Source organism: Cladophialophora psammophila, assembly GCF_000585535.1.
Source record: "Cladophialophora psammophila CBS 110553 chromosome Unknown aczJe-supercont1.19, whole genome shotgun sequence".
Lineage (NCBI taxonomy): Eukaryota > Fungi > Ascomycota > Eurotiomycetes > Chaetothyriales > Herpotrichiellaceae > Cladophialophora > Cladophialophora psammophila.
Window position 1 is genome coordinate 443859 of NW_006912940.1, and position 12757 is coordinate 456615.

The window sequence follows — 12757 nt, forward strand, 5'->3', positions numbered from 1 at the left end:
TTCGCGTACTTGGTTTATTTCTCGACCCCGTTGTATGTTAGACGAGGGTTGCCTTCTTCTATTGCCGCTGGCATATTGTCGTTGATCTGAAGACCTTCTGATTTCTGTCGATGCTCTCTTGGTAATTCCTTGATTGGCTTGTATGTTGGAGAAGTCTTGATGCCCTTTATCATTGTCGACATGTTGTTGTGGTTGTTGTGGTTGACCCAGGAACCCCACGAGTCCTGCCAATCCTCTGTAGGTGGTTCCTTGTTTGGGTTGTCTGTTACTGCGAGGATGCTTCCTTTTATTGCTCTCGACTTGTTGTCGTTGCTGACCTGAAGACCCCCTGGTCTCTGCTGGTCCTCCGTGGGTGATTCCTTGACCGGGTGGTATGTTGGAGGGTGGATGGTTCCCGTTGTTGCTGTCGCCATCATGTGGTTGTTGACCCGAAGACATCTTAATTTCCACCCAACCTCTATCGGTGATTCAGATATCATTCGATGCGGCGTTCCTCATGCCTGTTTTCCAGGGGTGCATCATGAAGGGAGGGAGGTTTTGAACAAGTCGCTTTCGAAGGCGCGTTTCTCACTGCTACGTTTGCTGGCGCGACGGCTTCGAGACGGTCGACGGTCTGTTTGAGTAAAGGGCGCGGTTGCCAAAGAGTATGTCCTCTTAAGGCAGTTGGTCGATCAAACGATGAACTGCCCATTGCTGGAAGAATTGAGAGCAACCGCATCTCTCTTTCACATCATACAACAAGTGCATGCAGGGAACACTCATCATCACAACAAGAAAGGAGAAGAAACAATGATCTGCAACTTCCGCCTTCAATCCGTTTGTCCTAGACGGTCTCCTTGAAAGAAGCGAGATATCAGACTGAAATTATCACAACGACAGACGCCTCAGCTTCCAACGGAAAATCCAAGCTCACCCCCATCATTGCCATCAGCAACGTTCCAGGATATAGTCCGAGCTCTTCAGATAAAGTTCCAAACAATATCGAGAGAGCACAGAAAGTGGACGAGAGCAAGATGCCACGAACTTTATTAAGCAGCTGTACCCCTGACTCTTGACGGGTACTGCGAAGATACTAGATCAAGAACCTCTGAACATGAGCGTAGGGATGAGCTGGTGGTCCACGTGCGATCGTTCGACCAAAGCACACCGTCCTCCTGGTGTTGCTACTGCCCTTGTGATGGGAAAAGACAGTGGTGCGTTCATCCAACTCCGAATAATTAGCAGACGGGGAGAACAAACAACACGCTGGCGCCGTCCCCAACAAAGCCTGAACAGACGCACAAACAGAAGACTCAGCGATTGGTGTCGACGAACGTGGGCTCTGTTGATTAGACTGCGATATGCTGGGGCGAGCACAACGCTTGAGGTCTGTCTGGTAGGTACCGGTTGCGCTCTGGTCTTGGCCTTTGAGCCCGACGAACACTTATAACGCGTTAAGGGGCTGAATATTCCTTCTTGAGTAAGGCTAAGTCCTCGGGCGAGTGTGCATCTCAATACACATTCCTTTCTTGATACCATGCCCGAGTTCACGCGCCCACAAGGTGTATGCTTTTACCACTGATGGACCGACGGAAGATTGGGCCACCTGGTCAAGTCGACCTTTCTATGTGGCTGTGGTGTATCCCTGTTCCGCTGAGCTGAACGTCAATCCATTCCAGGTACTTTGCCCCAGAGATCTACACAGAGTGAGCGAAGAGTTGCCGCGAAGAGTGCGGAATGTGGCGTGCGACACTTTATCTCATCAGGGGGTTTCTCGACGCTGGAGTCGAATTGCGTCGACGTAAGACGGACAGACAGAGAGACGACATGGCTCACCACTCCTTTCGGGTAGCCATTCGGGAACAGAAGCTCAATCTCACGGGTTTCATACCATGGAACAGATATTTATGATATTTGACATATCGAGGCCCCGATCTAGAAGAACTTGAGTGCAAATACGTAGTGACAATCAAGGAAGCATTCTATTCCGCGTATGACGATGGCAAAAAGCGACTAGAGAAAACCTACCTAGGTAGGTCACGCACAAATGTAAGCATAGAGTACCGTGCATGGACTGACGAAAGCTCGTCGAAACGGAGGTGTCGGGATCAAGGGGCAAGCAGGGAAAGAAAAGAAATCTAACAGAGACCCAGTGTAGAAATTACCATGAGCAACATTATCCTTGCTGCGAACGCGTATTGATTGATACTCTCACCGCGACTAGGTATTCTCTTTTATGTACAGTTTTTCTTTGTCTTTCTCTCTCGCCACTCCGAGACATCTTCTCGGCCCCCCCTACATCAGCTTCAATTCTCGGCCCTGTCTGTGCTTTATCGGTACCAGTACTCGGGCTTGACGAAATCAGCCATGGTCTTTGGTCCTTCGTGCGCGGGGTGGTGGTGGTGGTCGCCATGGTGGTCGTCGTGCGAATCCGGCTGTCCAACGTAGTCCATTCTGTAGACGCTCCCGCATTCCGGGCATCGTTCAAAGGGGCGCTTGCGGTCCATCTGACAAGATGAAAAAGAGAGATCGACGTCAGTCACGAGTCTGTCCGTTGCGGGGAGCTACTTCGAGGGGATCGTGGCAGCTGGGGGAATACGTGAACATACCACGAGCCATTTGACATTATGTGAATCAGCCGGAGAGCCGGTGCAGCCGATCTGATACTCGGCTCCAGCTGATTTGACGACAATCGGATTCTCAAAGGTACCTGCACGACACGATCTTGTCAGCTTGACTGCCAGCAGCATAACCATCGCCAGGTTCTGAAGCTCCGTTTGTATTCGAGCTGATCTTCTCCCAGAGAGAACATACCGAGTCTATCTGACGGAAGCGGCGACATGTCAAAGATATCGATGCCCTGCATCTTTCCCAAGATTTCTAGACGTTCTAGACCGGTTGCTTGCTCGAGATCGGTAGGGACGGTACCGGGCTCGGCACCGGGAGGAAGGAGATCTGCTTCGGTTTTGATTTCTGTGCAAGCAAGATTTCACCAAGATCAGCATGATATTCCCTCGTAGTTGCATCTTGTGTAGGCAGCAAGTCTGCCGCTCTAGTTAAATGTCGTTGGGACCCTACCTTCAAAAGGGAGCAGTTTGCCCTCCGGGTCGCCGGGCTTCGGATCCCATTTGCTTGTTCCTGCAGACACCCAGATCAGTTAGGCCAGTTCTGTCAAGATAGTATATGTCGAAAAAGCTTCTCCGGAGAGATTGTCTGAAGCTTCGAGAGTCCAATTGACGTACGGCGAGCTGTGACAGTGGTGAACGTCCGAGGAGCGACGCGGGCAGCAGAGATAGGGACACGCCTAGCGAGCGAGAAAGCTGCGCGTGCTACCGACATTGTGGAAGCCGAGTGAGAAATGAGTCGGGAGTCGATGGACAGAGGCTGTAAGAGCACGGAGGTCAAAAGGTTCAAGTTGTCGAAACTGCGATTGAGGTTCGGGCAGGTGATGATTGGCTAGCGAGTTTGAGAGCTCATACCACCTTTTTACAAGCCGCAAGCACAGCCACAGCATCGTCGGAGCCTCATCACGTGCAAGGCTCAGGGATGGGGGCAATCAGGAGGGAAGATTCTGCGATCTAACAATCGGAGCGAATTTTCCTACAAGTACTCAATTTCCTGGTTCACTTTCTTGATACTGAGGACCTTGCACTGCTGCACCCCTTCAACTGAGTGCCAGAGGGTGCAGGGCTGTGGTATGGATATTGTGTTACCCTCTCGATTTCTTCAAGTCTCCTGCCTGTGAATGGCATGTGTTGTTGAATCGTCGCTGCAGAATCCTCCTGATAGGATGAGACTCCTGTAGAGAAGGAGGAGTAGTCTAAGCATCATCGAAGAGTATTCAACGCAAAGATTATCTAATTGTTGATCGAAGCTAGAGCTACAATAAAGCTTCACTCCAACTGCTTGACATCACTACTTACCTGACAGGTCCAGCCTGGAGTTTAGAGACGATTCCCAAAAGGCTAGTGAATTGCAAAAGTCTGATATTCACAAGCTCTGCGGACAATGAAAAAGAAATAAAGTAAAATGTTCCTGAACCCAAGGAGGGCTGAATTGGGTGGTGCAGAACAGGCTCCCTTCTCCATAATGCGAAAGTTGATGCCGCTTGCAAAGTATTCACATAAAGTGACAGGCCCAGGAAGAGCCCGGGAGACTCTATGGATAGTGAAGACGTCGTTATTTCCGGCACATCCCACAGTCTATCCAGCTGAAGTGAGACTGTCAAGGTGCACTGGAACGGAGACGAGGATGCATTCGAGTTTGCCAGCGCCGTGTATATTTGAGACTGATGCAGATTCAGATGTCAGGTCCATCAGACTGCACAACCCCATATCTTTGGGACTGGTAGTACTCATGGCGTCGTTTTGTCGCTGGTCTGCACTGGTCAAGCGCTGGTGTCACCAAAAGAAAGTAAGAGAGCAATCAGGCGCGCAAGGCTCGCTGGTGACCGAGGAAATCCCTCTGGCCTCTGACGTAGCTCAAAACTCTCCGGATCTTGGCACCCCCCTTTTCTCTTTCTTCTGGGCAACAGAGCATTTTCTCTTCAAACCTTGTCCTCACTTCCATCTCTCACTCTGATCCGACATTATCACAACTGAGAGGGTTCAGAGTCAGGCACCCAGTCCAACTATCGACTGAGACAATATGATTGCCATCTTGACACTGGAAATCTGCAGATTTCATCCTCTTCTTCAATCCGATCTCGGAACATGATTCCTCGAGCTTGAAGTGCTCATCGCTTCTCGGTATCGCTGTGCGATGTACCTACCTGGATCTCCCTTTACTGCCATTCTCATGCTCGACCAGAAGGAACACTTTGTCAGCGCTGTTTCCTCGGCTTGCGGTGAAACTTGATGAACGACACATTGATGGCTCAGAGAGCCGATTTGAGCCCAAAGGTACATCAAAGGTGAGATGTGGAGTGAGAAGAGAAATTCCTTCACTTGCATGGTGCGAGGCGCCAAGTCGCATGGATGGGGGAGTGATTCAGTGACTTGTACTTGGAAGCTCTATTGGCCCCGCTCGATTCTAAATTCACTCCCAAAGCCATTAACATATATTTTGGAAGTTCACAATTGTTGTCACCAACCGAGGAGGGGGTTCACACTTGAGAACGGACAGTCAATCTGCCTCTATGATACCAAAGTTCCATTCAGTGAACGCACGAAGTACTGGGGATCCAAGATCCTTGGGGACAGGCTATCACAAAGTGATACAACGGCTTCGGCTCCCGAATACCAACAATGGTTGAAATGGAGATACTGATTAAATACCCTGTATGCTTCCCTATCAAGTCCCTGAGGTTGTCTTTTTTTGCCTGATTTTCTGTCTGTCTTTTTTTATTTATGGTGGAAGGTGCACAGCAATTTTTCGAGGGTGAACTGAATGTGTGGTCATGTGTGTGCAATGTTTTGGATTGTACTACACCTTCAATGCCATCGCACAGACATCACATGCTTGTCACCAATTACCAGATTCTTCAGTTTGAGGCTTCCCTCAAGCGAATGAATTACAGGTTTGCAGTCTGGCCTTTCTAATCCCCCCTTATTGTTCTGGGCCATTAGCGAGCCCTTTTCATGCTGATCACGTTGAGCTTCGCTACGACCAGCTGAGTCCATCTCGACACTAGACTTTGATATTTTGGCACCTTTGAAGATCCCCCCTCCCTACGGATGAAACATTTTCACTGCCGTTATTTCCCCAAAAACAGCGTCGGGCTCTCCTGCCTCCGAATACCTCTCTACGGCTGCAAATCAATACGGGCGACGACCATCCTCACAAGGCAGCGGACGAAGAAGCTACCTTCGCTGGAGTCCTTCGACTTTCTGCGAGCGCTGTCGAAAGATTGGGTTCTATTTCAATTGCCGAGTCAAAATAAGAGTTGATTGGCGGACATACTGGAGTTATCTAGCAGTGTCTAACTGGCCGAGAATCCATAGGTTGTGTCCAACAGTGGGATCTTCTGTTCCTCTTCATCTTGTGTCTTTACAGCACCCATGCCTCGACATTGTACGTCAGCCAAGAAAATCCGCGGCTCTTCGAATCAAGTTGGTGGTCGTTCTCACTAACCGACAAATATCTGCCTCTTTCTTTGTTCGTCGGTCATTTGCCTGAAGACGAATTCCATCTGAGGAGATCAACAGTTGTCATTTCTCTACGGAGCGGTGGAGTAGGCTCTTGCATCGTTCTTCTCACCTGGACAGGGATCGGCAATGCTCCGCACCGAGCAGGGTTCCCCACATTCTACTACATACTCAACATCCCGGAATGGCTGCTTCTCGACTTCCCTGTGGTCGCCTTGTCGATCTATTACTCGTTCTAGCATGGTTGCAAGCAAACAAATAGCCTATATTGCATTTCGCAACAGGGGGAAGCTGCTCATAGAGCATTCGTGGTTGGACACCTCCGATTCTGCTTCGGCATTCGGGGTAATGATCTCCATTATGTTGAGTAAAAGGTATCGCTGCGACCTCGATAGAGGTTCTCTCAGAAAGAAGCTCGAGCTCTTTGTGTAAAGGCGCAGACTCAACACGTTGCTAACAACATGTGGCTGTTGCTTTCATTGGCTTGCAGCCTTTTTGGCTCAGCCTTAAGCGACATATCTGTCTCTGTTTCTGGCACAACACCGTTCTCTTTAACGGTCACGTCTAATCAGGGTGTTACCGTGATCAACAAAGCGATTCTTGGTGGCGGTACAAACAATACAGCAAGTCCAGTGTCTGCGTCCAACGACGGTGTGGTGTCCAATAGTGGGGGACTCATTGACTGGTCTCTTATCCAGCCTAATGTCGTTAAGATTCAGTACAACTCGACTTTTGCGTTCAGCGGAGCACAGTTCGCGGCCGAACCTAACGAGAGTTTCTACGGCGTTTGGGAGTATCCGTGGAACGATTCACTGACCAACAATGGCGTGGAGTTCGACCTTAAAGGCGTTGGAAATTCTGTTGGAGTAAACTGGGACAATGCACGAGCACCAGCATTCTACAGCAGCGCCGGTTATGGAGTCTATGCGGACACTCTGGATATGGGTTCTTTCCAATTCAGTTCCAGCCAAACGCAATTTATCTTCAACACCAGCGGTTTGACATACTACATCATCCTGGCAACTACCCCTGGCGATTATAAGTCGATCATTGAGACATACACGGGCTTATCGGCGCGTATTACAATGCCTCCTGACTCTGGATATGGCCCGACTTTCTGGTCCGACAATTTTGAGGCAGATTTTCACGGCTCCGTGTCGAATGCCCAGCAGAATTACTACGATGTCGTAGACCATCTTTACTACAACCGGATCCATGCTACGTCCATGTTTGCGGATAGACCATATGGGACAGGTAATTACTCATGGGGAGACTTCGACTTTGACCCAACCTACTATCCCACGCCCAAACAATTCATCGCCAATCTGTCAACCTGGGGGTTTGACTTCCAGGTGTGGGCAGCTAATCGTGCGTTCCTGGACACCGAGCTTTACAACGCGTCGGTAGCCGGTGGTTGGCTGTTCCCAGGCATCAACCCAGAGTATTTCCTCGGACCAGCTCTCAACCTGTCTATTCCGGCAGCATACGAATATTTCCTGAACCAGATGGCGTACTTCCCGTCGGTCGGCGTCAAAGGCTTCAAGATTGACCGTGGTGAAGAAGGGGAGATGCCAGGTAAGCAATGACGTGTAGTGCTATATCGCCGTTTTGCTGATGAATCAGTGTGGGAGCAAAACACCCAGATGCGACTCTTCGAACAGATCTGCGAAACAGTAATGGTCAATAAATGGGGCAAATCCGGCTTCTACAATTTCGCTCGCTCAGTGGTTGACCGCTCTCGTTCTCTGGCTAATGTTTGGAACGGCGACTCTCATGCCAACTTCACTGGTCTCCGCTACAGCATCGCTTCAGGCATCCGAGCCTCGTTGCTGGGATTCTCTACGTGGTCTTCCGACACTGGCGGCTACATACGTTCTCCCAACCTCGTCGCCGATCAGCCTACTCCTGAGCTGTGGGCACGCTGGATGCACTTTTCATCTTATTCGCCGGTATACGAAATCATGGTCGGCACCAACCATACTCCTTGGTATCCTCCGTATCCGGCACGTCTTGTCTCGGTGCTCAGGGCTACTGCAAATGAGCACCATGCTCTCGTCCCCTACATCAAGTCCTTTACTTACCAGGCCACACAAACAGGCATTCCTGTCATGCGTGCCCTGTTCTTGGAGGCACCGGATGATCCTACCGCCTACGATACTAGTGATGCTTATTTCTTCGGAGACAGCTTCTTCGTGGCTCCGATCGTCCATGAAGGTGGAATGCGGAATGTCTACTTCCCCAAACATGCAGCTGGCAACCACACAGCTCGCGCATATCTGGAGTACTACAACAAGACTTCCGTGTACCAGGGCGGCTTATCAGCTGCATTGAACCTGGAATGGGAGTACAGCCCCGTTTACGTCCGCGAAGGCAGCATTGTAGTCCGTGGCGACATCAACCAAGGCAACAACAAGTGGACGCAGAACTGGCAACCCAGCCTGGCAATTGAAGCATTCCCCAGTTACAATTATGGAACTGCAAGGTTCCCTTATTACAATGGGATGGAAGTTGTGAACATAACACTGTCATCGCAGGCTAAATTAAACACTGTTCTCGTTCAGTGGGATGGCAGCTTGGGGATCCCGGGTCAACCGCAAGTCGTCTTCTACGGAAAGGGTGGAGCACAGAATGCTACTGTGAAGGTCTTAGGGGCCGGAGGATCAGCACAAGTCACAGGCTTCCAGAGCATATTCAGTTGAGAAATCAGAGATCAGATACCGAGTATTCGGGTGGTGTGTTGGGCCGACCGAGCGCTTGAAGATATAGCAGCGGCAGTGAAGCACATTGTGATAGGATGTTAAAGACAGTGTCCAAAATCTTGTGGCTGTGACTGGGAGATTGGGACTTGCCCGGGTCTCAAGCGGTGACAATATTGTGGAAAGCAGAAGTGGCACATCGCCCTCCAGAGAGCGAAGAGTGCTCGCGAGAGCCGAGAGGTCGTTGGTTAGCAGTGCCAAGAAAATTCTAGAAGGATGGCGGATTTCTAATAGGTCACGTGCCTACCCTCAGCTGTCATGTGACCGGCCCATCCTCATCCAGCGCATCTACTACTATATTTCTGTGACACAACCAACAACTTTCCATCGTTCCAACACATCTTGACGCCACATAAGAGTTACGGCTTGTGCGCATTTAAAGGTTTCTTCCCAATTAAAGATACTGCAAAAAGGAGCTCATCACTTGAAAGAACATCAAATATGGCAAATTACCTCGCCTCCATCTTTGGAACGGAACAAGACAAAGTAAGTTTTCCCTGCTCTTCTAAATCCAAGAAGCAAGAACTAACAATATCTTACAGGTCAACTGTTCCTTCTATTACAAGATCGGCGCGTGTCGACACGGCGACCGCTGCTCGCGCAAGCATGTCAAACCTTCATACTCGCAAACCATCCTTCTCCCCAACCTTTACCAGAACCCGGCCTACGACCCCAAAAACAAGATGAACGCCTCCCAACTACAAAACCACTTTGACGCCTTTTATGAAGACTTCTGGTGCGAGATGTGCAAGTACGGCGAAGTTGAAGAGGTCGTTGTGTGTGATAACAACAACGACCACCTGATCGGCAACGTGTATGCGCGATTCAAATATGAAGACTCGGCACAAGCGGCCTGCGACGCGCTCAACAGCAGATGGTATGCAGCGCGACCAATCTACTGCGAGTTATCACCTGTCACGGACTTTAGGGAGGCGTGTTGCAGGTTGAATTCTGGAGAGGGATGCGTCAGAGGCGGATTCTGCAATTTCATCCACAGAAAAGAACCGAGCCCGGAATTGGAGAGGGAGTTGGAATTGAGCACGAAGAAGTGGTTGAAGATGAGAGGCCGGGATGAAAGAAGCGTGACCAGAAGTCCAAGTCCAGAGCCGACAAGGAAGAGATATTGAGCAGGACCTCGAACGAGAGGAGACCACACATGATCGACCTTTCTCGACTGATTTCTTGTTGATCAATCCATGTGACCTTCAGTCATTTTATGGAGGGAAGCAAGACGGGATGATGTATATCATGCTTATCTGCGCCTATTGCTTCACAGAGCTACCCTGCGCTTGCCCCAACGCCGCAAAGAGACACCCAGCAGAGACATCTTGGATCGGGAACATTGCATCACAACTTCTACACACTCTGAGCAACCGAAAGAAGACTCGAACACAAACTAACATACAGTCCCGGCAATCCATCATCGACCAATCGCGTCCCTTCCTCATGCGCGTCCCTGAAGTGCTCCTCGTCTTGCAATCCGCGGACAAGGCAGAGCCTCGTTACAATCAGCATTCCATGCCCTCAGCATATCACAAATCAAAACCTGAGCACACCACAAAGCCATGCTATTGGACAGTCCCATCCCCAGAAACGAGGAGCGCTGCCATCAACAAAACGAAGTCTCTCTAACCAAATGCCGAGACCAGAACCCCGCTCTGCCTCTCTTAAGGACGGGGCCGATCGCATTTACCACAACCTATTTCCTCAAAACACAAAACGCAAATATTACATTCTTGTCTCGTCTTGTCTCGTCTCGTGTCGAGGAGAATAGGGGCCAAAATTTCGAAGCAAGCGAATGAAAGCGCCATGCACTCGCATTATTGAGCGACAAGATCAGACGCCCATCTCATCTGCCGCCAGGAGCAGGAGGAGGACGCGCGGGATGAGCATGCAGCTGGGGAAAAGAGTTCTGGACGGACAGCTAGCCGAAGGTCACACGGTCCATGTGTCGTGGATGGAAATGCGGAATACAAAGTCCGTACGAGGTCCATACATAGTCAGAGGAGCTTGAAGAACGGGCGAGAATTCGATCGCTGCTGAAGAGAAAGAACACAATTTACCTGTCTGCCGCCTCTTTTCGAGATCCCTACTGCTGCTTCGGCTTCTCTTTCCTTATTTTTGGTCCTCTTCACGATCCGCAAGTCGCAAGGCCCCCATCAATGTACGAGGTATGACCCAGGCCCTGGGATGTTTGTTTGTTCCTGTCAGGCTACCTCAACTAACTGGCTGGGTCATGGACGTGCAGTGCACACTGGTTGAATAGGATTCTAACAATTGACTCTATGAACTCCTCTGTGGTAGCTTACAACGGCGGGAACAGCCTGCCAACCGCCGACATTGGGATCAACATATTCTTCGTTAAGTCGTGATTTTCCGTGTTGCTCTGTTTTGCCAACTCCCAAACCCCATTTCTCCTGCCGTCCTTAAGTAAACAATTCTAGTCCGCCCTGCTCTGAGGCATCGGCCCTGGTCCCTAAAATAGCCTGGATGGGTCCTTCTAGCCCTCTTCTAGCTGACAGGATATAGACGCATTGACCAAGTGACCTTCCCTAATGGCTCAGAAGGCTGTCGTTCATATGAGCAGCCTCGGTTGAAGTAAATATGTCGCTTAGTGTCCGATAAAAGTCATTCAAGTACAAGGACGGTGTTGATAGATTGAATCCTTCCTGCGCCATGACAGCCCGGCCCTTCTGGTATGGATTCCCTCTATGCCGAGGGTGCTCCCGTCAAGTAGAATGATGTCCTGATGTTTGTTTCATGACGACTTGTCTTTGAACGGTCCAACTTTTGCAAACCACAGTAGCACCAGGACGATCGCGGCAATGACAACGATAAATCCGAGGGCGATGGTGCAGCCTAAGATTCGAGTTCGACGTTGTTTCTTCCGGTTTCGCTCAAGCCATGTCTCCCTATCCCTACTTGTTAGTACATCCGTCTTCCCACGTCGTATGTGTGTTCGTGGCCAACGTACGTATGTCTCAGGGCTCTGGTTGAAGATGCAGTTGAATTCGACCTGGTATCCGAAATGTTTGCCTTCTCTTCATCCAAGTGAACTGCCATTGAAAACCGCCGCCAGAACGCAGGATCTCGCACACCTGCCATAGTCGACTATTGACGATTTGTTGGGAGTTGGTTGCACGAGGGATTTTTTGTTGGAGGTTGCGCTCGTGCAAGGATCGAGAGGGCTCGGATGTCGGAGAGCTGGGCGCGCAGAAATTTGAAGGATAGCTGCAGAAACGTTTCGAGATCCGTAGAGCGACAACAACCAAAAGGCACAAACAGGCGATACAAATGAGTGGACGATACTGGAGCACGAAGGAATGAAGTGCAACAGATCTAAAAACACAAACTGCAGTGGACAACAGACCAAGGAAATGGCAGACCATGCAGGAGCAACCCGATCACATCCTCGAGGAGCAAGAAGGATTCAACAAAAGCTGGGAAGGAACAAGTTTGTACGGAGTATCGCAGACGGAGCTGATAGTAACAGGAGTGCTCCATACCTAGGGAGGTCAATTCAAGGTCAATGCATTTTCCGGGTTCAGGGAGTAGGTAGGCATTGTGAGGTTCCACAAACAAAATTTGCCTTCAAGCCGCACAGTTTGCTTGTTTCCCTTTGCTTTCTTGCAAGAGCCTCGTCAGGTTGATCAACCAAGGAGCTGGTAGTGTCGCGTGGCCATGTGGCAAATCGCCTGTACCTCATCCTTAGCCAGGCGTTCCCTGGTCAGAAACGGCTGGGCGTCGCGATAGAAGCCTCCGGTGCGCCAATCACGGTAGTCGAGCGCCACAAGATGTACAGAGGCACAATTTCATGCCTAATCGAGGGAAGCCACTGTTCAAGGAAGGCGATAACAAGAGGGGACTGAGATCGCACTATTGATTGGGCTGAAGGCTGACCAGGGTGGGAGCTGGAGTGAAGAGAAACGAGAATGG

The 12757-nt window shown here is 50.1% G+C and overlaps 4 protein-coding genes across 4 annotated transcripts; 2 read left to right on the forward strand and 2 right to left on the reverse strand.

The window, feature by feature from the left end:
* Positions 1-2309: 2309 nt before the first annotated feature.
* On the reverse strand, positions 2310-3318 carry A1O5_10298 (cytochrome c oxidase subunit 5b; the record flags this gene model as incomplete). Its single annotated transcript, XM_007750874.1, has 5 exons — positions 2310-2486; positions 2589-2703; positions 2808-2952; positions 3058-3117; positions 3222-3318. The coding sequence occupies 5 exons, from the start codon at positions 3316-3318 to the stop codon at positions 2310-2312; spliced, it is 594 nt and encodes a 197-aa protein (XP_007749064.1).
* Positions 3319-6526: 3208 nt separating this feature from the next.
* On the forward strand, positions 6527-8764 carry A1O5_10299 (uncharacterized protein; the record flags this gene model as incomplete). The annotated part of the gene is made up of 2 exons (XM_007750875.1): positions 6527-7640; positions 7689-8764. 2 exons carry the CDS (start codon positions 6527-6529, stop codon positions 8762-8764), a joined length of 2190 nt encoding a protein of 729 aa, XP_007749065.1.
* A 498-nt stretch (positions 8765-9262) lies between these two features.
* A1O5_10300 (uncharacterized protein) lies at positions 9263-9948 on the forward strand (the record flags this gene model as incomplete). Its single annotated transcript, XM_007750876.1, has 2 exons — positions 9263-9307; positions 9364-9948. 2 exons carry the CDS (start codon positions 9263-9265, stop codon positions 9946-9948), a joined length of 630 nt encoding a protein of 209 aa, XP_007749066.1.
* Positions 9949-11591: 1643 nt separating this feature from the next.
* Positions 11592-11926, reverse strand: A1O5_10301 (uncharacterized protein; the record flags this gene model as incomplete). Its single annotated transcript, XM_007750877.1, has 2 exons — positions 11592-11733; positions 11796-11926. Coding segments are annotated over 2 exons (273 nt in total), but the record flags the coding sequence as incomplete, so codon positions are not given.
* Between the last annotated feature and the right edge of the window lie 831 nt (positions 11927-12757).